The sequence below is a fragment of the Alternaria incomplexa genome (assembly GCF_024043165.1).
Source record: "Alternaria incomplexa strain BMP 0042 chromosome Unknown scaffold_21, whole genome shotgun sequence".
NCBI lineage: Eukaryota > Fungi > Ascomycota > Dothideomycetes > Pleosporales > Pleosporaceae > Alternaria > Alternaria incomplexa.
This window is the reverse complement of record NW_026249870.1, coordinates 297,418-319,177: the sequence shown is the minus strand read 5'-3', so window position 1 is coordinate 319,177 and position 21,760 is coordinate 297,418. Positions and strand designations below refer to the sequence as shown.

At 51.3% G+C, this 21,760-nt stretch overlaps 9 protein-coding genes across 9 annotated transcripts; 5 read left to right on the top strand and 4 right to left on the bottom strand.

The window, feature by feature from the left end:
- Nucleotides 1-113: 113 nt before the first annotated feature.
- J4E90_010374 (uncharacterized protein) lies at nucleotides 114-1,271 on the bottom strand (the record flags this gene model as incomplete). The annotated part of the gene is made up of 1 exon (XM_051439887.1): nucleotides 114-1,271. The coding sequence occupies one exon, from the start codon at nucleotides 1,269-1,271 to the stop codon at nucleotides 114-116; it is 1,158 nt and encodes a 385-aa protein (XP_051286314.1).
- A 1,423-nt stretch (nucleotides 1,272-2,694) lies between these two features.
- On the top strand, nucleotides 2,695-3,305 carry J4E90_010373 (uncharacterized protein; the record flags this gene model as incomplete). Its single annotated transcript, XM_051439886.1, has 2 exons — nucleotides 2,695-3,044; nucleotides 3,116-3,305. 2 exons carry the CDS (start codon nucleotides 2,695-2,697, stop codon nucleotides 3,303-3,305), a joined length of 540 nt encoding a protein of 179 aa, XP_051286313.1.
- Nucleotides 3,306-4,309: 1,004 nt separating this feature from the next.
- J4E90_010372 (uncharacterized protein) lies at nucleotides 4,310-5,752 on the bottom strand (the record flags this gene model as incomplete). The annotated part of the gene is made up of 2 exons (XM_051439885.1): nucleotides 4,310-5,586; nucleotides 5,647-5,752. The coding sequence occupies 2 exons, from the start codon at nucleotides 5,750-5,752 to the stop codon at nucleotides 4,310-4,312; spliced, it is 1,383 nt and encodes a 460-aa protein (XP_051286312.1).
- Nucleotides 5,753-6,428: 676 nt separating this feature from the next.
- J4E90_010371 (uncharacterized protein) lies at nucleotides 6,429-7,519 on the bottom strand (the record flags this gene model as incomplete). The annotated part of the gene is made up of 2 exons (XM_051439884.1): nucleotides 6,429-7,140; nucleotides 7,515-7,519. 2 exons carry the CDS (start codon nucleotides 7,517-7,519, stop codon nucleotides 6,429-6,431), a joined length of 717 nt encoding a protein of 238 aa, XP_051286311.1.
- Nucleotides 7,520-9,292: 1,773 nt separating this feature from the next.
- J4E90_010370 (uncharacterized protein) lies at nucleotides 9,293-11,413 on the top strand (the record flags this gene model as incomplete). The annotated part of the gene is made up of 1 exon (XM_051439883.1): nucleotides 9,293-11,413. One exon carries the CDS (start codon nucleotides 9,293-9,295, stop codon nucleotides 11,411-11,413), a length of 2,121 nt encoding a protein of 706 aa, XP_051286310.1.
- A 107-nt stretch (nucleotides 11,414-11,520) lies between these two features.
- Nucleotides 11,521-12,441, bottom strand: J4E90_010369 (uncharacterized protein; the record flags this gene model as incomplete). Its single annotated transcript, XM_051439882.1, has 1 exon — nucleotides 11,521-12,441. The coding sequence occupies one exon, from the start codon at nucleotides 12,439-12,441 to the stop codon at nucleotides 11,521-11,523; it is 921 nt and encodes a 306-aa protein (XP_051286309.1).
- Nucleotides 12,442-13,453: 1,012 nt separating this feature from the next.
- On the top strand, nucleotides 13,454-16,543 carry J4E90_010368 (uncharacterized protein; the record flags this gene model as incomplete). Its single annotated transcript, XM_051439881.1, has 2 exons — nucleotides 13,454-13,459; nucleotides 13,517-16,543. The coding sequence occupies 2 exons, from the start codon at nucleotides 13,454-13,456 to the stop codon at nucleotides 16,541-16,543; spliced, it is 3,033 nt and encodes a 1,010-aa protein (XP_051286308.1).
- A 347-nt stretch (nucleotides 16,544-16,890) lies between these two features.
- Nucleotides 16,891-17,814, top strand: J4E90_010367 (uncharacterized protein; the record flags this gene model as incomplete). Its single annotated transcript, XM_051439880.1, has 2 exons — nucleotides 16,891-16,899; nucleotides 17,173-17,814. 2 exons carry the CDS (start codon nucleotides 16,891-16,893, stop codon nucleotides 17,812-17,814), a joined length of 651 nt encoding a protein of 216 aa, XP_051286307.1.
- A 615-nt stretch (nucleotides 17,815-18,429) lies between these two features.
- J4E90_010366 (uncharacterized protein) lies at nucleotides 18,430-21,175 on the top strand (the record flags this gene model as incomplete). Its single annotated transcript, XM_051439879.1, has 3 exons — nucleotides 18,430-18,435; nucleotides 18,589-20,032; nucleotides 20,550-21,175. The coding sequence occupies 3 exons, from the start codon at nucleotides 18,430-18,432 to the stop codon at nucleotides 21,173-21,175; spliced, it is 2,076 nt and encodes a 691-aa protein (XP_051286306.1).
- Between the last annotated feature and the right edge of the window lie 585 nt (nucleotides 21,176-21,760).

Here is a 21,760-nt window from a genome sequence, read left to right as displayed (position 1 = left end):
TCTAGAGTAACCATCAACGTACCAGTTGACATATACAAGACACGCAACAACCCACTTGTGACATCTCGTAACCCCCTTTGACGCCTTCATAGCGCCGAACCAGACCTGCAGCCCTACTTCTTCCGGGGATCAGCAACCTTGGCCTTGATGTATTGTGCCCCAATCATCGTGTCGTTCAGCATGTCCAATGCGCGGCCGACTTCCCCCGTCGGGATACCCACGAAAGCGTAGCCCTGCATGATGACGACTTTGTATACGGTGAAGCCCTCGAACAGGGTGCGGATTTTGTAGTCTGTGACGTCGTACGGTAGGTTGCTCAGTTTCAAGTCCGTGATGTCCGTAGGCGGCAGAGCAGTGGGCGCAGGAGCAGGGAGCGCCCCGACCATACCAAACTCAGCCTTCCTCTTCCTCTTATCCTTGTCCGACAGGTCCACCTTGATAGTGCGCCCTTGCCACTTGACGCCATCTTTGAACTGTGCGAGTATCGAATCCGCGTGCGCTTGCTGAACGACAACGAAGCAGAATGTCTTGCCTGGTAGGATATTGACGTCGCGAATGGCAAAGTCCTTGAAGATCTCTCGCACCTCTGTCGACGAAGTACCGACCTTCAGACCACGGACAAAGAGCGATACGTCCGTAGCGCTGGGTTCCTTGACAAGCAGTTTATCCATTTCTTCATCAGGGACGCACCGAGCGTTGAGAGTCGCGTTCTTCCAGTAGGTACCCGCGTACTGGCGTACTATTTCGACCGCCATCCACGGCTGTGCGAGCTGCAAAAGCCCGACTCCTGGGTCGCATGTTTTAACATGAAGGATGTTGATGGGCTCGTAGTAGCCGTAGTCGGTTGGGTTCAGACGTTGGTTCTGCTTGGTGGCCTCAAGGTACTGGTCTCGCACCGACTCTAGCAACTTGTTCATGTCACTCAGAGTGTGCTTTGCGGGAAGACCGGTAATCTCAACGGTGCGCGAGTGAATTTGGTGATCCCGGGCGCGGACGAAGTCGTAATAGCGATTGGTGGCGAATTCGGGAATGGCTTCGTTCCAGAATGAGGTCGCGATCTTCTTGCCGGTTGCCCCGAAGTGGTAGCCTTTGTGGTTCTTCTCAAAGGTTGCGGCGACGTCGGGGGCCTTGAAGACTATCCAGGCGGACTCGCCTCCTCCCGCTCGTGCGTACACTTCTTCGACTTCAACGTCCTGTAAACGTAGCTCGATGAAGACGTAGGATGACTCGCAGTTGGAAGGAAGGTCGCTGACTAGTACTGTAGACGACATGGCTGATTGTGTGTTTCGAAGAGGTAGTCGTGGGAGATTGTGGCTGTCGATCACCTATATGTAGACGAGTGTTGTTGGGCAGAAGTCTGTGATCCAAGCAAAGAAGCGAAAAGAGCAGATATATAGGGCGCTTTTGTACAATGAAAGCTAGTAGAAGCCTGGAGTCGGAGTGTAGCCTTAAGTATTCATTCGGTCGAGTCGTGCATTGTTTGTCAAACCATCCACGCAGTCACATGAGATATCGGGCAAACAAGAAATCGGTATACTCTGGGAATGTATTTGACTTGATTGGATGCTAACGAGTGTGATAGGCTTGAGCCACGATTTCCAAAGCAGAGTCAATGGTAGAATAGGCAGTCCTCAGCATCAGCCCTCACAAATTCCACGCGCACTGGCCGTTGGGGCTCGAGCAGCCCCCGGGACCTCCGACACACCCTGTGTCAAAGAGGCATCGGGCGCAGTTATACTCGTAGCAATCGTCTCGCTCATTGCAGAGTCTGCCAGCATCGCATTCTGCCCTCTGATGCAAAGACAGACCACCTGGCATCTTTGCCTCTGATCTTTTGGCGCTTGTTTCGCGTGCGACAATCCCGTCTGGGACGGCCCATAGCTGAGCTTCAGACGTTACGGTGCGTCCATCACTGAACCGGGATTTAGTTTTATTCACTACAGTGACTGATATGAGATCTCGAAGGAGTAGACTTACACGCCTGGCGTGGCAGACCGCTTCGAGCCCACTTTAGCAAGAAGTTCAGCGATCTGAGGCTCACTAAGCTGGACGAAATCGAGCACAGTGTCACGTGCTGAGTTCAAGCTGCGAAGCACTCCATCATGTCCAATATCCATCACGGCGCCGTCGTTGAAGTTCTTGAGTGCCTCTTCGAGCGACTAGAGACGCACTGTCAGTAATTGTTGACATGAAAACGGCCTTCTGGGTTGCCTACCACATCAGCTGTGGCCGCTGCTGCTGCTAGCAGAAAGGTCGCACCGACGGGGAGGAATGATGAGAGTCTCATTGCGATTATCTGGAACGAATAGAACGGATACAGAGTAGTATTACTGACTGTAGTGTACTCGAAGAATGTCCATATTGTGGGACAGAGTGGATGCTTTATAGGACACTGCCGGTGCATCTTCTCGGTTTCCTAACGCCCTCAACGTACTTGATCCTGTATACCCGCGTGGCTGCGAAGGGGGTGAATCGCAAGGCTACGTCATACAGGATGCTGTTGGTCAGCACTAGACAAGCCATCTATAAGTACGCCCCGCATGCCAGCTTTTGCGCGCCGCTCTCTCCTCTGCGCGACACGGCGCTCCTTGCTTTCACTACTCTATTTAACCCTCTAACCGACGTTACATTTAATCAAAGCTACAGCTAGTGCTGGGCGCCGGAACCTTTCCTTCGACCGAGAACGAATCGATAATGTCCAAGAACGAGAAGGATTCAACTGCAGACCCAACTCAACACGAAGGCGGTATGGAGCGAGCCACTGGTTCTGCTCAAACGAGACTCAAGACAGACCCACTGGAGATCTTCATCGATTCTATGCAAGAGTGCGAAGACGGCCCCCACTTCCACATGATGTGCAGAGATGGAGTAATGAGAGTGATTCGGTACCTACCCGGGCCTCCCGACCAGGTCACTCAAATCGAAATCTTCGATGCCAAGCCGATGTCACCAGAGCTGATCAAATCATGGTTGGACAGAGGTCCTTGGAATCAGGAGAAGGAAGATAGGTTCCGCGGGGTTGATGGTAGAACAGTTCCACCAGAGTGAGTCCCGCCGCCCGTGGCACCCTTATTGAGCAAGTGGAGCATTGGCTGACTTGATCCCGCGATTGAAGGCAGTGGATGAACCCTCCTTCAGAGCTGATTCCAAGCTTCGGCACCAAAAACGAGCGCGACGAAAACATGAAGAAGGACCGAGAAGAGAGGGCGGAGCTGAAGCGCAAGATCGCGAGTGGCGAGGTCGAGCGAGAGCCCGCGATAGCCTGTATGGCCGTCCAAAGCAACTACGACCTGAGTCCTCGTTAGGATGTAGCCAGGACTGTCTGCAGGGCGTAAATCCTGTTGTTGTATGGGTGTCTTTCAATGGCTACGAGTTCGGGTACAATTTGCATTATGAGTTTGAGATGTTGATATCGGGCGATCTGCTTGGACACCTGGGCATACGTAGGAACAATTCTCGTTGTCGGCTGAGAATGCGGATCGACTTCCTATCATACCCAGGTGACATGAGTTTATATTATGTGACCATACAGGAGACCAGAAAGTATCACGGGGCGACGCAACTCCATCCTTTTGGGAGGCTTGTGACTAAAGGACGGCTGGCAAGACGTGCGCATTGTATGGTATCTTGGTAGCGGCCGTGCACCGGTGGCGATGCGCATCGCAACATGGGTGTGTGTTGGACACAACAAGTATTCATGCGCCGCTGAACCATTGGGAGCACTCGAGGATTTTTTTTGAAGACAGGATCAAACGCGGCGAGTTGGAAGAAGGTTGGATCCGCGAACGGGCAATGCCGCTCCGAATGCGGTAGCCCATTCGTGAGGTCGCAGCAAACTTCGCGCCACACGGGAAGCCGGGTTCATGCGCCCCCCTTCTCAGAACGACCTTCGTGACGAAAGCTACAGCATCTACGCGAAGGATTCAAATACGACTGACCTCGCCCCTGAGAATTACGCCCTGCAGACAACAACTAGACATCAGCCTAACAACGCCGATGATCGGCCTCGTCACTCCCGCGGAAGCCCCACCATGTCAAAACTCTCCTTCCGCGTCCTCTCCTCATTCCTCTCGCCGTACGCCCACGACAAACACCCTTCTCATCATCTGTCACTTTCGTCTTCTATCTTCTTATTACGATCAACCGTGGACAGTGATACTGCGCATTCCACTCAAAGCACAAGTTCGCACGCCTCTCACATTTCTAAAGCACAAGACTATCTAGTGACTTCCATGCGGCTTTGCAGTCTACGCTGCTCTCAAAGCGGAAGTAGAGCATAGCCCCGACGTAATGCAGGCTTCTAGGTGTTTCACAGCTCCATCTCGTCATCTCCGTCCATCTCCACTTCCTCGTCTGCCTCGACTACCTCAACAAGAAAGTCCTCGTCTCTGGCTACCTTAGGCTTCTCGCAGATCTTCAGGGCTTCCCTCAAGGCCTTGCCCGCCTCTGTATCCCTGGGGTATAGCTTCCTCATCCTGTTCACCCATCTCGTACATGCTACCAAATGCGGATTAGCACCAGCTTCAAGCAATACCAGACAAGCGGCGGTCTTGCCGTCACGCATCGCCGCTACGAGGGGTCGATCGAGATTGGCTAAGTACGCAGGACCATTGGGGTCCGCGCACAGCTTGAGTAGCTCCTTGATGAAGATGGCATCCTCTTGTGTCGCGCAAGCCTTGACGGCGGTGAGTAGGGGGTATGTGAAGTCTTCAACATGGTTGATCGATAGAGTGGTTTGACCCACTTGAGAGCCGAACAGCAGATGGAGGAGATCTGGCTTCGCAAGGCGGCATGCTGTTTCAAAGGCGGCGTACATGATCGATGGACCGTATCGCGAAGGCACTTTAAGAATGAGCTTGAGTACATCTTCGCCGCCAAACTCGATTGTCGTCTTCAGCCAGGCTTTCACGCAGCATTCGGTTGCTGAGCCGAACGCGGATGTGTACTTGCTCAGGAGATACTTCAGCTTCCGGATGTCTTTCAGCTCGATAGCAGTGCGGATAGCTTCGCAGAAAGAGTAGTGCTCGGTGTATGACTGCCCGGCGAAGTCTCGACCCTGGTTCGTAACTGCCTGTTGCACAATAGCCTTGACGACGGCATCTTGGCCCGCATACACCGCGACGTCAAGTGGGTATCCAAAGGCTGGTGACTGTGACCACAACAGTCGCTTCTCGGTGCGCGCGAAGTGTTTCAGTGCGCTGAGATTTCCAGTCGCGGCGGCTGCAGCAACCAGATTGGCTGTCTCAGTGACCGAAAAGGATCGCGCGTAATGGCCAACCAGTCTGCTGATACGAGTGGTAACGTATCTGAACGCGTCGGGATGGCGGCGAACAAACTGCTCGCAGAGCGCCTTCCTGAGTGCAGTCTCTTCCACGTCGTTGGCGGTCCATTGACTCATCGCTAGGACGACATCGCGGATGAAGTCCGGCACGTGGCTGCGTACAAAGCCGTTGAGCTTCTTGCTTCGCACGAAGAGGAAGTCGGCGAGGTACTCCCTGAGGATCTTGCGGCCGGCAGGCGTCTTGAGGTAGGCGTTCAGAGAGGGGTTGGCGAGGACAGCGTACTTGATAAAGTCGCGAAACGCTCCTGATGTCGCAGTTTGTCAGTCTTGCATATCGTTTGTGGAGTTGTTGTACTGGTACTTACGGCTGGCTCCTAGAGCCTTCCACGCGTCTGGTATACCGTGCTTCTTTACCAGTTCGCTCATCGTGAGCTGGAAGATCTCTATCGGTAGGTCGAGCAACTGAGACATGCTTGCAACGTTTTCTGCGGCTGGATGTCGGGGTCGAGGTAGAAGTAGAAGTGATGCACGTCGGGTCCGGACAGCAATATTATATTTGTGCGTTGGCCTGAGCGCGTTGGATGGGAGATACTGAAAGTGGAGTTGTAGTCGCAATTGTCGCCCATTGCGCAATAATTCATCCTCCATTGCGCAATGTTTTTCCCGGACGGGCTGGTGAGATGACTAGCTTTTCATAAACGCCCGGCACAGTGACTGTTAAGTTGTAATACTCACTCAAACTCCGCATTTCTCTCATTCGTAGTAGTTCCAAGATATTGTCGACTGTCAGAGACACCGTAGTAATGGCAGGATACCTACGGTACGACTCACCCGGAGCGCTTTTCAGCTTGCTACAAGATGAGATGAGATCAAAGGCGCCTCAAACATGTTCGTGATTGACGCAACTTATAGACTTACTATCTGATGCACTTGCGATTGGTAGTAAGAATTTTGACCGCCCAGACGCAGCGTGGAAGACAGAAAGCCTTCTACAATTCATGCAATCGCGGGTATGATTGGTCAGGCGCCAAGGTGGTGGAATTGCTGGTAAGATACCTCGAGAACTCATCATATGATCCTTTGGGTGAGTCGAATATTTCGAGTAAGCTGGAAGTCGACTCGCTCTCAGCATGAAATGAATGCAGCATCATTGATTAGGCTGGCGTATACGTGTCGCATCTTCCCATAGCTTCGGCCCCGGGATCTTGTACCCAGCAAGCTTCCGATGCACGTCTACCAGTATACCTTCATCCTTCATACCGTATAACTCTTTTCCCAGAATACCACCAACCAGCTTCTTCTCTTCTTCACTCGACTTCCGTGCAACGTGCAAATTCACACACTGCGGATACGCCTGAGCACCATCCAGCTCCTCGGCAACATGCAACGCGATGATCTCATGTCGCAACACATAGTAGCCCCCCGCGAGTCTTTCCGGTATTTTGACCATCCAAGAATACCCATTTGTAATGAGCACATCGGCGGCCCACGTCCCACCGAGATCCAATGTGTCCCAGCCTGTACTGTTCAGCCAGCCTAGCTCATCGATCTTCACCCATGACAGGTCACTACTTTTCCTGTCTGTGCAGCTACCCTCGCAGTCCGCCAGATACGTCATGACTGGACCGACGTGCGATACTGGCCACTCGTTCCATTGTAGTCTTAGCTCGTCACCGGCGATGGTATTGATGTGAAGAGCGCCTGGTATAGCGTTGTAGTGACAGGCGATGTTGGACGTATTGAACTGCGAGGGCGGGACGTATATGTTGCCGAGATTCGACGCGGACCATGCCGCAAGTGGATGCAGAGTTATCAGATCGTCCGAGGAAGCGGGATCCCAGCCTTCGTATATCTCCCCGCTGGATGTCGTGATTTGGGTTATTCGGCCGTGGGCATGGACAGTGGCAGTAAGAAAGGCTGACATTGTGATGCTTGAGAGTCGCATTTCTACGTGATGTGACGGGCTGCTGTCGATAGACCTAAGAATTCCTCAAAACGGGAAGCGATGAGCACATTATGTCTGTCTTGTAGTGACCAACGACCGGGATATTGGGCTCGTGATTTCGTTCGTAATCGCCCTTTACCCATACACACCTGGTAATTACCCCAGATTCCGAGATGTTGTACCTCATATCGACATGGACTCGTGATTGGCCAAGTCCTCCGGTACCTTTGAAACACTTACTCTAGACTTCGCGCCTCTGCCAAGATTACGTCGCGACTACCTAGGTACTACATGGCTTGAAATGACCCATCTTGACATGGTCAGCTACCCCCTTAAGAATGTATCAACAGGCTCTGTCGCTGCATCCTGGGCTCGGATCAAGACTATTAGAGCCCAATCGCAATGGTGTCGGTACTTGACTTCTCTTCGACCTATGCCGTGTGTCAGTGTACTAAGAAGGCCGCTACTCCTGTGTAGGGACCTATAAGCTACCGCTCAGCAGGCACAAGGTGACGATGGCTACATTGATATGACGTAGACCAGGTACCTAGGTAGCAATGGCCCAAAGTTGTATCGCTTTTGGTGTTTGTCGTGAGAATGCGAGGATTATTCATGAGTTATTCCGAGCTGTGGCGCATCTAACACGCGATGCTCCTGTAGAGGCATTGCCTTTCGTTTAGTATCGAGACGCGGGGTGAAGGATGTCATATTCATGACGCATGACGCATGACCTCGGGGCGGTGACACCTGGCAGTCGACCCGCAGCAAAACGGAGAACCTCTGAGGAAACAACAACAACAAAGTATGGGTAAGGGTCGCATATGATGCATATGTTGGACACGCAAAGTGAGAAGTGTGGGAAGTAAGGTGATCCATGGTTCAGTATGTCGATGCGCGAAATCCCCCTGACACACGCTGAGGCCGCAAATTCCAAGGTTCCGTCGCATCCGCGCTAGTGTGGGGAAACACTAGTGGCTTGGCGCCCCTCTGCTGTCGAAGTCCACACGAACTCGCCGTCTTGCGTCATCATGTATGTTGAACTGCAATCCTCCAGACCTAGTTGAGCAGACCAAGACACGAATTAGCAAGCGCAACGGCGCTATCCGCTGTTTGTGCGGGGTCGAAAGGTAAGCGCTACTGTGGAGGCGGAAATGCCTGCGAACGCCATCGCGCGATGCGATACCGCGATTTAGCATTGCGCATCGGTGGAGCGAAGCCAGAAAGACTCACTTACCCCATGCGCAACCGCAGCTCGACACCACAACACGCGAGGGGGCCTTCAGCGGCAAAGACTGGCGAGAATTACAGGGTACAGGCGAGTCTTTGCGCTACCTAGGTATCTGCCGGATTCATACAGCTACCCAAGGGCCGCGACCGCTCTCAAGCAGCATGTGAGCAGGAAGCTATTTGTTTTTGAGAGCTAAATCGTTGACAGCGAACGGCGGCGCTGGAAGTCAGATCACGCATGCGCGGTCATCGCCTCGACCCCCTCAGCTCGCCGGGTTTGTGTAATGCAAAGTCCCCCATTTGCAGGCGTCTTCTACATCTCTATGGTATCCGCGCCCTTTGATTGGTCAGCCTTACACCTTCGCAACGCCGTGGCTGCAAAGCTGAGAGTGTCTGGACTCGATACCGTGGAGTACGTGCAGCTTCTGGCTCATGGGTGTCTAAATTGGCAGACAGTATTGCTACCAATAACGCCACGCATATGCGGGTGGCCTCGTGGCGCCTCTCCCTCAAGTGCCAGTAGTATGTTAGCAGACAAGATAGGAGGATAGTCTGCGCGGCGCAAGCGAGTGGTATGTGGTCCGTCTTGTTGTGTGTCGCTCGCGCCGCACGCTAGGGGTGCAGAGCTGAAGAACGCCCTGATGGCGGCCCGTGGCGCGCTACCCAGGTAGCCTAAGATCTGGTAACGGCCGCGCGTAACGATATATCGGCTCCATATGTACATTCTGGTTGGACTTGCGAATGTCACAACAGCCCAGACTGGAGATCGAAACGAAAACGAACAGCCTAGTGTGACGCACAACAGTCCTCGCCACATGACGACCAAAAGAGCTGTCTTAATGGGCATCGATGAGTATGAGGTTCAAGGACAGGATCAACATCCAAGGAAAGACACTAGCGGGAACGAAGTCGAATACAGAAATCTGCGGGGCTGCGTCAACGATGTACTCGCTATTCGGGAATACCTCCTCCGTACCTTGAAAGTTCCTGCTGGCAATATTGATACACTACTCGCGCCTGTTCCAGGTACCACGAGCCCGTACGAACAGAGCAGTGAGGTTCACAAACTACCGACGTACAAGAATATCGTTGGCACCTTACAGAATCTTGCTCGGACATCTGCCGCAGGGGATATTATCTACATCCACTATTCTGGACACGGAGCGTGTGCTACGACAGTTTTCGAATCTCTGCGACAGGGCCACGGAAACATTGATCATTGTCTTGTGCCCTGGGATATCAAACAGGGTGGCAAATACCTCAGGGATCTGGAACTCGGCGCTCTCTTGCAGGACATCGTTGCAAAGGATGTGGTCCTTACAGTGGTACTCGACAGTTGCTTCTCCGGCGGTGCGGTGCGGGGTGAAGATGATGACGAAGAAGTTGAAGGGGTCCGTGGCGTTCGGGGCACTTACCAGTCGGACCAAGAGATCGATGTTCCTGACAACATGGCTAGAGTGCAACATTGGGCTGGCAAGGCTTCCTGGCTGGAATCACCGAGCGGATTTGTGACTCTCGCTGCCTGCCTTGATTACCAAAAGGCAAAGGAATATCCCTGCAGAACAGCCACCGACATTTACAGGCACGGGTACCTCTCCTATTGGCTGTTAGATACGCTTCGAAACACATCTACACGGCTGTCTACTCGTGCCATTTACGATCGAGTCCGTTCAAAGATAGCGGAACTGGTGGTCTCCCAAACGCCTTTCATCATCGGGGATATGCATCGGTTCTTCTTCGACGAGGCTTTCAGGTCTAGAGTTCATACCCTCACAGTACTTCAAGTGGAGAAGCAAAGGCAGCAGCTGCGCTTAGATGGTGGCAGAATGGATGCAGTATACAAACATTCCGTCTATGCCATTCTTCCTCTCCACTTCGACCCCGCAATGCCGATATCAGAATCAGACATTCTCGCAAAAGTACGGGTCGAACAAATGAAATCGCGAGAGTGCCGTGCTGTCTTTCTTCAGCCACAAAGCATTACGGAATCACAATGGCAAGAGCTTGAAGTTGGATGCCCAGCCGTATTGCAAAGCCTACCGCTAGGAGGAACTGCCGGAGTCCGATTCATCCCTGCCAATGGCACCCCAGCTCTCCAATTTGAACACGACTGGCACCATAGCCTGAAAGGGAAGGAAAAGCTGTACTTATCGAATGACGACGACGCTCAATTCCAAATCCAATTGGATCATGACGATCTCTATCGGATTAAGTGCGTTGGGGACATTTTCCCTGACCATATCTCCAAAACGCTGACTTCGCTTACTGGCAATGAGAGCATGTCCAAGCTCATCTCCCGCCTAGAGCACATAACCCGGTTCAAACTGTTGAAAGGCTTAGAGAATCCACACATTCGTCTTGGCAACCTCCCAGACCTGGCCTATGTCACTCTTGAGCCTTCGCCAAACGGTCGCGAACACGTTGTGGACGAGGACACCGATGACTCAATTTGGTTACCTGCAGCTCAGAGCGTGGAACGGCAGCGAGACGGCGTATATCGTGTGCAACAAAAGGAATTGTTCCGTTTTAAAGTCACGAACAATTCCAAAGATACCATCGGTTGCGTCATCCTGAATTTCAATCCTGAAATGGGAATTTCGATCATGCACTCAAACGTGTTCTACAGTATTGCGCCCCATGACCAACTCAATGTAGATCTCTTTGTAGAGATTTCGGATACCTTGCAGGCTGCTGCAGCACGCGAAATCCCGATTGTGGACACGTTCAAGATATTCGTATCTATGCCAGAGAAAGATCTGAGCGCGATGGCGTTACTGAAATTACGAGTCGCTGAGGATGAAGGTTACTGGAGAGGAAACGAGTCAGCTGAGGATCTGGACGATCTCCTGCAAGAGCTAGCACCTCTTTGTCGCGATGGTGCATTTCCCCTTTCAAAACAGCCAAAGATGGACGACGATTGGCAAACATTTGATTTCCATGTTCAGGCGCTGGTACAATAGCCAAATGAATGCTTGCTACAAGCGATCAATCTATACGACCAGCATGACTTCTTTAGTTCATACGCGAATAGTTCTCCTGAGTATCAAGCTATTGCCATTGTGTGGATCTACTCGGATTGAAACAAGATTTCTTCTGAGCCCACTTCTACTTTTTCAAGCGTCTCATACTCATCGTCGATATCTTCCAAGCCAAAAGCACCAGCGAGCTCTGCTTCGACTGCATCTTCGTCCGTATCCCCTGACTTTTCATCGATATACGATATCCAGCAATTCTCATCTTTCTTCTTCAGACGAGAACCGTCGACTTTTGATGAGAAGCGCTTGAAGTGGATCTTTCGACACTGCAACGCATAGACGCGCTCTCCCGGTGCAGAGTACCCCAGACTCTCGCTCGATTCTTTTGTGATGCCCATGCCAACTTCAACATCTCCTACACCATCTGGAAGAACTATCGGTACTCCTGCTGCTGCACCAGCGATTGTTGCAACAGGTAAAGAAGCTGAAGGTGTGAACTCAGTCGTTTTCGTGCCATCTCGCTCCAACGTCGCGTCCGTCAAAGTCTTGAAGCCACAGATCAGATAAACATATGTCTTTGGGCATTGATTCTGCTCCTCCATCCATTCACAGGCTGTCTTGTCTTTGCACACTGTTGCAAAATAAGACTCTGGGTTTCGCACTTGGTGGATGAGGCACAGAGGGCTCTCAATGGTCCTGGAACTGCCCTTAGAGAAGTTTGTAGATGTTGATAGCAAGCTTAATAAAGAGAGCTCCAGTTTTGTTCCGCGTGAGCGCTCCAGAGTGTCATTGAAATTGTGGAATGGCTGGATTGAGACCTTCATAGGTGGTGAGTCGCTTGGCGTAGATGTGTTCCGAGCGTTTGCATCGTCATGCTCTGCGAACTTCGATGCCTCGGGCTGGAAGAAGTTGTCATCCGGATATAGAGGATTGGTGATAAGACGGCCCAGCTTGACTTCAGATAGTGCGATAGGGTGTTTGAGCTGGAGGGTGGATAATACACCTGGGGCCATGTTCGCAATTGTCGTTGAGAAGAATTAGCCAGAAACAAGGTATAAGAGTAATCTCATTAAGGAAGCGACGCAGTCAGTCCAACAGCAGCTCGGTCACCCACAACGCGGGTCTGTGTCGAGAGCTCGCGACGGCTTTTGTTGAGGAATCAACCAAGAAGTTGGTTCACACAGTACGCCGGCCTGCAGCTCCCTAGAACAGCGTGGAGGCGTGAGATGGGTGATAAGACAGTTTCGGAAGACATAAGCGAGATCTGCTCGTTCCCATTGGCCAGGCACCTCGTGACCAGCACTAGCTCGAATTATGTCACCCAATCAGATCTTGTGGACTTTGAGCCTTCGCGCTGAGAACGCCACCGAGGGCTAGACTTCAGCTGACCCCCAAATGGCTTGTTGATGCATATGCGCTCCTCGAAATCTGACGTCTTCACATAGGCAACCTGAGCGTCCGCAGCCCACATGTCTGTTCTACTGCGAGCCGTAGCGTCAGGGCGAAGGCCCCGCTTAAAGACTGCCTGCGGAGAAGTGTAAACATCACCTTTCCGTTCCCCATCTCCTGGATAGCTATAACCAAGTCTTTCCAACCCCCCGCGTGCACAAGAACCAGCAGTGGTAAAAGACCAAATACCTAGGTATGGACACGGAGAGCGTAAACGAACAGCAGGCGCAAGTAATTGCAGAACGACAACAATTGGAAGAAACGTTCGAAGCGGCAGATGTCGACACACTTCAAGGGCTGATAACACTGCTTGAGAATAATGAAGGAGCAGGGGACGTCTGGTGCCTATCCTCTTTACGCTATTTCATGTTCCTTCGCACCATGACAGAATCGGACCTCAATCTTGCAATCGATGCAGCTTACAGGATTTTATCACTGCATGGAAAGGATCAAGATATGCAACACCGGGTTCATGCGAAAGTCAGCAACCTTTTCATGATCAAGTTCAAACGAACGAACTCCAAAGAGGACCTTGCATGTGCGCTCTATTGGTTACAGTGTTCGATTCACGCTATTATGCCTGTGCATCGCGAACTGTTGTTGTCAAGGCACAGGCTCTTAGTTAGTATCCTGGAGCAGCATGAGTGGGTGCTTCGTTTGGCAGAGAACGACTCTTACGACCCATCAGACATCGAGTCTTCACAGACGCACTTGGAACAATATCGCCACGCAGTAGCCGAGGATGCTCGTAAGGGAATCGTCTGGATCTTGACTTCCCATGGAAAGGCTTGGTGGTCTTTTGCCATTGCTCTGATCAAAGGATGCCGTGCCCAGAACTTCCAAGATGTCAATGATATCACTCGTTGCGTTCGTTACCTTGAGAAGGCCCTCGGCAAAGTCCAGACCCCGAGTGCCAAAGCCGACTGTTGCGACAAGGCATCAATGATGCTCAATCTTCGATACGAAGCTACGAACGACCCCAACGATGTCAAAAGAGCGGTGTACTTCGCGGAACTGATTCTGGACATCTTGCCAGCCGAGACAGACAGGGATCGGGCCCTTCACCTTCACAACCTTGCCGTTAAGCTACGAGTATTGTACTCTACCACACGAGAACCAGAACACTTGGCGAAAGCAATTCCGATCGCAGAAGAAGCTGCAACCCTGTTACCACCGAACTCGCCGAAGCTTCTAAAGTACGAAACCGAGAGTGCATCGTGCCAAGGACTAATGTACCTATGCCATGGAGAAGTGATATACTTAGACAGAGGGATTGAAAAGCTCGATGAGATAGGACATCTAGCTGAGGGGAGGAGTGATTATGCTCAAGAATACTGGAACGTTCTCACAGGCCTAGTTCGATTCCGATATGAGCTGATGCAGGTCAAAGAGGACATTCATCGCGCGATTGATGCTGCAAGGAAGTCATTGGATCGAACAACACTCGATAGCTCTCAACGTACGAAGCGCATGCACAACCTTGCTGGCGTGTTGTGGCTAAGGTTCGACCGAGAGGGTGGTGAAAAAGACTTGGAAGAAGCGATACAGTGCGCGACTGATGCGGAACGAAACACGTCTGATCAGAATCATTTTGCTGAAACAATCCTCAGTACATTGTCTGGTCTGCTGATCGCCCGCTATATGAACAAAGTCGATGCAGACGATCTCAACAAAGCCGTGCTATTCGCGCGGAAGGCGGTTCATCTCGGTCGACCCACGAAGCTGGAGTATCTCGCCAATCGGAACAACCTGGCACGAATCCTGCAAATCAGCGCAATGAGCCCAATACCACAGGCCGACTCTTCGAGAAACATAACCGAAGCCGTTGAACTATTTCAATCAGTCGTTGATCAGACGCTCCCTACTGACGGAAAACTCCCCTCGCGGCTTCGCAATCTTGGCAATACACAATTCGAACATTACAAGATTGCTGGTTCTACCGAGAGTCTGGAAGCATCTGTTCGCAATCTAAGCAAATGCGCCCACAACCCCGTTGCTTCGCCTTCTTTGCGAATTGAAGCAGCTAGAAAAGCTGCCGACATCCTGATACTGCAGGCCAACTTTGCTGAAGCAGACGTTCTGCTGCAACTTGCCGTTAGTCTTCTTCAAAGAGTCAGTCCCCGATCTCTGCAACAAAAAGATCAACAGGACGCAATATCAAAATTTTCCGGGATGACTACGGTAGCCGCCTCAGTAGCACTACAGGCGGGTGCAACCGCTGAAAAGGCTCTCGAGATCCTGGAAGAAGGCCGGGGCATCATTCTTGGTCTGCTTTTCGATGTTCGCTCTGATATTTCGGCCTTGCGATCTCAGCATCCAGATCTTGCTACTCGATTTGAGCATCTTAGGAGCAGCCTCGAATCGCCTGCTGCACAGGCCAGTATCGAAGATGCGACTTCCGGCACGAACGTGTCTCTCGACTTCACACACCGGAACAACATCGTAAAACAGCTCGATGAGAGCATTGCGCATATCCGCGAACAAGACGGATTCCTTCGTTTCCTTGCACCGCCCTCAATGGAGGAGATGCAAGCTATAGCATCAGCCGGTCCCGTCATTGTGATCAACGTTAGTGAGTATCGCAGTGATGCTTTCATTGTTGCATCTTCCCATTTGGAACACGTTGCTCTTCCGAATCTGCAACTGGACGCAATCAAGACATGGGCCACGCTCCTGATGTCGCGTAAAATTACTCAACCGAAAATGTTCGAGCTGCTTCGATGGCTCTGGGATGTCCTCGTACAGCCTATACTTGAGGCCCTACATCGTTCAGGTTTGATATCGCATCAACCATCAGATAAGCCGCGTTTGTGGTGGGTGCCAAGCGGTCCTCTGTGCTCCTTGCCCATCCACGCAGCTGGGAATTACACCAAGAATTCGTCATCCATCTTGATGGACAAAGTCATATCCTCCTACAGTCCATCCATCAAAGCGATGATATACAGTCAGCGCAACGCAAAGAACACAGCCAGCCACTTGTCTTTGCACCGACCCCTCATAGTGTCCATGGGAACAACGCCTGGAGGCAACGATCTTCCTTCTGCAGACGAAGAAGGGAAACTGGTCCGAGAGGAACTTTCGAAACTATCCACCATCGATGAATTACCTGAGGTAAAACTGAAGCCCAATAAAGCCGCTGTTATAGCAGATATGAGCCGCGCCACAATTCTCCATTTCGCGGGTCATGGCCTGTCCGATCCAAAAGACCCACTCGAAAGCACGCTTCTCGTCGAAGATTGGCAGCAAAACCCTCTTACCGTAAAGGACCTGTTGTCTTTGAGGCTTCACGAAAAGCCACCGTTCATAGCATATCTTTCGGCCTGCTCGACTGGGCGGAGCAGTGCTGATAAATTGATCGACGAAGGCTTGCATTTGATGAGTGCGTGTTTGCTTGTCGGCTTTCAGCATGTCATCGGCTCTTTGTGGGAGGTGTCAGATAAACATTCGGCTGAGCTCGCACAGCGCGTTTTTGCAGCCATGGTGAATGCGGAAATGAGTCACGAATGCGTGTCTATATGTTTACAGGATAGCCTCAAACCGCTTCGTGATTCCAAGAACTTTGGTGTGTTCAGGGACGGGTTTGGGGTAAGTACTAGAGATGCTGGAGAGCATTGGCGTGGAGGCGATCCCAGAGTATGGGCGGCTTATATACATATGGGACTATGAACAGGTAAAGAGATAGCATGCGACTGCAATCATTTATAATGCTATTGTGAGCGGCTGCTCATGTTTGCGAGATCGCATGACGATTGCCGCACGCTTCTCGGTTAAGCGTGGCATTAGCGCGATAGAACTTCAGCTGGGCAATGCAACATGTCTGCAAGAGTTGTGCGTCTTGAGTAATCGTGACCTACCCCATTTAAGAGTTTTTTTTTTTTTTTTGCGCATAAAATACTTAGGTGTTGATCAATTGTGGTAACCACGAATGGCTCATCGCGCTACATCGTCGCAGTACTAGTTGTTGATGAAGTGGATGGTAAGTGAGCCATGGCATCGCCCAGGATGCAGCAAAGATGGAGGATGTGTGTTAGAAGTGGACTGAGCTGTGGACTAACATGCCAGTGCCTGATTTCCCCTGATGCACGCTCAGGCCACCAACATCCGTCGCATCCGCGCTAGTGTGGGGGAAGCGAGATTCGGGTAAGAAGATGGGGCGGAATGTAGTTAGTAGGCAGTTTCAAGCTCTTGCATCGAAACATGCTGCCTGCGCGAAGGATTGCTGTTGGGCCTTTTGGCCCCAAGAATCAAGGCACCCATACAAACCCCGGCCGGCCGATCTGGTCGTAACTTCCCAGCGCCAGCCGCACCACATTTTGTCGCAATTCGTTGTCGAGGAGCAAAGTTGCCATAGCTTACCTACAAGACTCAGACCGACTACACCAGATCTCATTACCTTTTCCGTATCAGCACTCATGGCTCCGACGCTGAGAACCAGGGGCAATGCGCAAGCCTCAAAGACTGTTGCTAGTACTGGAAGTAAGAGAAAACGAGACGGAGCATCGGATCCACCGATGGATCCTGTGCCAAAGAAAAGGGAAGGGAAGAAGACAGCAGACGCTGTTCCAGACAAACAAACAGCTGCCCAGAAAGCTGCTGCTGACGAGGCAATCGTCAAGGAGTTCCGCATCAAGTTCCATCCGCTGATCTTCCGCCCAGCGCATCCAGGAGATGTCCCCGAAGAACATCAGACTAAGTTCAAGCATATTCAGCAACTGGGCAAGATGAGTTACGAGTCGTACGCGATACAACCTCGGCCCGACATCATCGACAGGCCATGGGAGCTCGAGAACAAGCAGCGGGCAGACTGGATAATCTACAAAGCTGTGCGATCGAGAGACGATTACTCGAACGAGGATACGTGGCGATCGGCGATTGAGGATCTTATCTTTCAACGATTTGAGATCGAAGTGGGATGGTATGTTACATGCCGCGCTTGATCCGTTCCAGGTCCCGCATGCTGACCGAAAGCAGCCAGGGGTGCCGCAAACGTCTGTGGGAATCCTACATCCAGGCGGATCCGAAAGACAGCAATAGTCAAACAATGTCCCTTGTGGAGCGTCAGAAACGTCGCTCAGTATGCTCGTGTGAGCCACTGGCAAAACGACATAGCATGTAAGTTGATGAATCCACCAAGCGAGTAAGCCACAGCTGATCATGTGCTTAGTCTGAGTAAAGCACTAACCGATATATTCACTTATCGTAATAGCGAGCGAAGCTTCATTCAGAATGACCCCGAAAATCGTCGTCGAGTTGAGAAGCAGCCTGATCGAATCTATGGACTGAGGACTACGGATACCATCGACAAAATCTTACAGCAACAACAAGTTTCCCACTCGGGAGAAGACGCTGGGCTCGAAGACGTACTGAAGAGATTAACCATGAGCTGCAATCCAGATAGTCGTGAAGAAACATCGATATACCCTTTCCTAGCGATGGAAGCCAAGAGCCACAAAGGCGGAAGCAATTGGAAATACATCGAGACGCAAACGGCAGTACCGATACGAAATCATCTGTACCTACAGCTCCAACTCCAAGATGACCCGGACAACAAGATGAAGGTACCTGGAGGCCCGCTATCTTGGTTTCTTGCGTACAGAGGAGAAGAGTGGAAGGTATACGGATGTTACGTCACAAAGTCCAGTCCAGACAGTCTGCCTTCTTACGTAGGTTGATACATGACTTTTCCAATAGCTTTACTAACGTCTCGGTAGAAAGTAATCCTTCTGTGGCAAGGGAGTATCACCGACCACGATGCAGCACTCCAATTGGTTCTAATTATGGACTATATCGTTGATTGGGCGCGTGATATCTACCGGCCCAACATCATTAGACAACTGAAGTCTGTAGTAGACAAAGGTCAGCAATCATCCTACACAGTCACCGCAGACCCCGATATCCTCTCAAGGACTGGTTATGCAAACTCTCGGATTGGCGATGGACCTTTGGCTGCTATCAGCAGAGCTGGAACGGCTGAGATGCTTGCGAAACCAGCCTTCGATGCGATAAACTCCACTATTGTGCCTTCTTTCGAACCCCTCTTTAAGAGCACTGGAGATCATATCGATATCAGGGTCTGGGACAGCGCCAAGTACGAGTCACGAGTACGAGGACTGTATATCACCGAAACCGATGATGATGCTAAGAAAAACTTCATGGGCGCGGGCTGGGAAAGATTGAGAACGGTTCATGCGAGCCGCTGTTGGTTCTTCTTATCAAGCGCCCAGGGACTCAGGATCATCGAGCAAGCATGGACCGGCCTCCAAGACAGCAAGGACGTCCAAGATTTTCCGGAGCAGAAGATCTTGGTTTCGCTTTATGTGCGATACCGCAAGGACAGTGACGGTGCACCCATTCGAGAATTGACGTATATTGCGCTCACTGAGTCGGTCGCCCAGGACAGGTGGAAGATGAAAGACATATTAGCGCAGAAAGAGCTAGATGTTCGCGCCGACGAAGTCGAGTTCAAGCTACGTGAAGCCTGGGCTTCAAGTCCCGAGAGCTACTTTCGGCGTTACGCTAGCGACCAGACTAACGTGCTTTGTGCCACCGCATCTGAACAAGAAAAACTGGATGGTCGTGTCGTCCTCAGCTTCCACAGTGACAGCGAGGTCGCGCCCTGGGCAAGAAGACTGGATGAATTCATCAAGCGCACTTGCGAAAACCCACGAGCGGTACTTCGCAAAACTTACGCACCATGTTTTCGATACACGAAGGCTATCCATTCTCTTACCGTAAAGCCCTATTGTATCTCAGACTCTACCCAGGACTGTGTTTTCATAAACGCAGCAGCGATCATAAACACAGCAGAGAAGTCCACTGGAATATGCGCCTATATCACGAATCGAGCATCTGAAGAGGTCGACGCTACATGGGTAATCCAACATCTCGTGAAAATGGTAACCGTTTTTTGGGACAGCAGACGACGAGAGCAAGCTTGGGAAACCCCCTTTTATGTAAAAGTGAAAGAAAGAGAAAAGACCTTCTATCCGGGATTACGAAATGCCGACAATGATATCCTACTCTGGATTGTGTCAGATCCTCAATGGGATCTGTACGCTGCGATCAAGTCTACGTTGACAATGCCTGGTATGGACCAAGTCCACGAACGTCTGACATGGTTCCGCAAAGTGTTGCTCAGACACAAATGTGGAACAGGTACTTACACCAGCACGGATTTATACAGAAATCACCACAGAAACATCCAACACAACATTCAAGAAGCTTGCAAAAATTGCGACTTCAAGAGGGCGTCGCGATCTGACGCCCCTACATATCAATACTCCGACGAAGACTTCATGCCAGAACAGCTTTCTTAGATTAGTTTCAGACAGTCACATGTGTACCAATATATTTCACTATACCTAATAGCTACTTAATCAAAATACACATATAAAGACCATTCGCAGCCGAATTTCGAAGGAAAAGCCAGCACCCATTACATTAGCTGCCTGGTCCACGCCTATAAGATGTCAGCCGTATCCACATTCACATCCTTAGAGCAGGCAACTACACACCTTGTAGCTCAATTAAAATGAGGGCATACTGCCTAGCATCCCGCGACTAAGAGCGACGCAACCGCGGATAGGTAAGCGGTTGCCTTCTCGCTGAAGCGTCAACCTTGGTACAACGTCAACGCTAACTCATATCAGCCAACACCAATACGTTGCAACAGCTTCTTCAAATTTCGCCCGCATAACTTGTAAACTACCGACTCGCTTTGCCCTTTCCTACTTCGACGACAACCACGGTGTGACCTTACCCCGCCACTATACAAACGACCAAAAAGCCATCCTTCTGCGCTTCACTCCCTACCGCAATAACAACACATACGACCTCACCATGCTATCGCAAATGCACACCCGCCTCCAATCATGGTGGCAACAAACACCTTTACCAGCAGCTGCCGCAACACCTAACTTCCAGAAGTGGCATGTCTTTGACCAAGACCAGTGGGTTTCATTTGCCAGCGACGAAGCCACTCAGCTTGGCATCAAACACCAATGGGCGGGCTCATTCCGCCTCGTGAGTTGGAACGTAAACGCCGATGCACCTGTATCAAAGACTCGTATGTCTGCATTACTGCGCGCCATCGAGACTACAGGCGCTGCAGACGTTGTTTTCCTGCAAGAGGTATCAAGAGAAGGTCTTACAGCACTGCTTGAAGATTCCTGGACACAGCAGAACTGGTACATAAGCGATGTCAATGCCTCGGCGTTTGGAAACCAAAAGTTCATCAGCATCACATTGGTATCCAAGCCCTGGGTAGTCACCCATGGTATCCAGCTGGGCACAATCTGAAGGGTCGCATTACCTAGTCGTTTCGGACGCGACGCGCTGTGCTGCGATCTGGTCCTCAACTCTCAGAGCAAGCACACCTCCGGTAAAGGGTCCACCCGTGTCCGACTCATCAACGTCCACTTGGATTCTTTGCCAATCAATCCGTCGATGAGGCCGCGTCAAGTCTCCATCTGCGCGTCGTACCTCAGGGCGGCTGGCCGAGGGATTATCGCCGGTGACTTCAATTCCATTCTTCCGGAAGATGACGACCTTGTCAGTAACAATGGTCTTGCGGATGCGTGGGCAGAGCTTCATCCGAATGATTCAGGCCATACTTGGGGCGTGTACGGTGAACAGTCTTTCCCACCAAACCGGTTGGACAAAGTCGCTCTGTTGAAGCTTAGCCCATCAGCCATGCGCGTCCTGCAAACGAGCGAAATGGAACCCTACGGCGCAGAGACGTCGGCCGACGTAGCAGAACGGGGGTCAAATGCGCATTTCAGCGATCATTTGGGTCTCTGGTGTGAGATTAGCTGGGCAGAAGACCGACCGCGGCAGGAACGATGAGGCGACGTGACTAGATGCTAAGAAGGTCGGAGCTGGCAG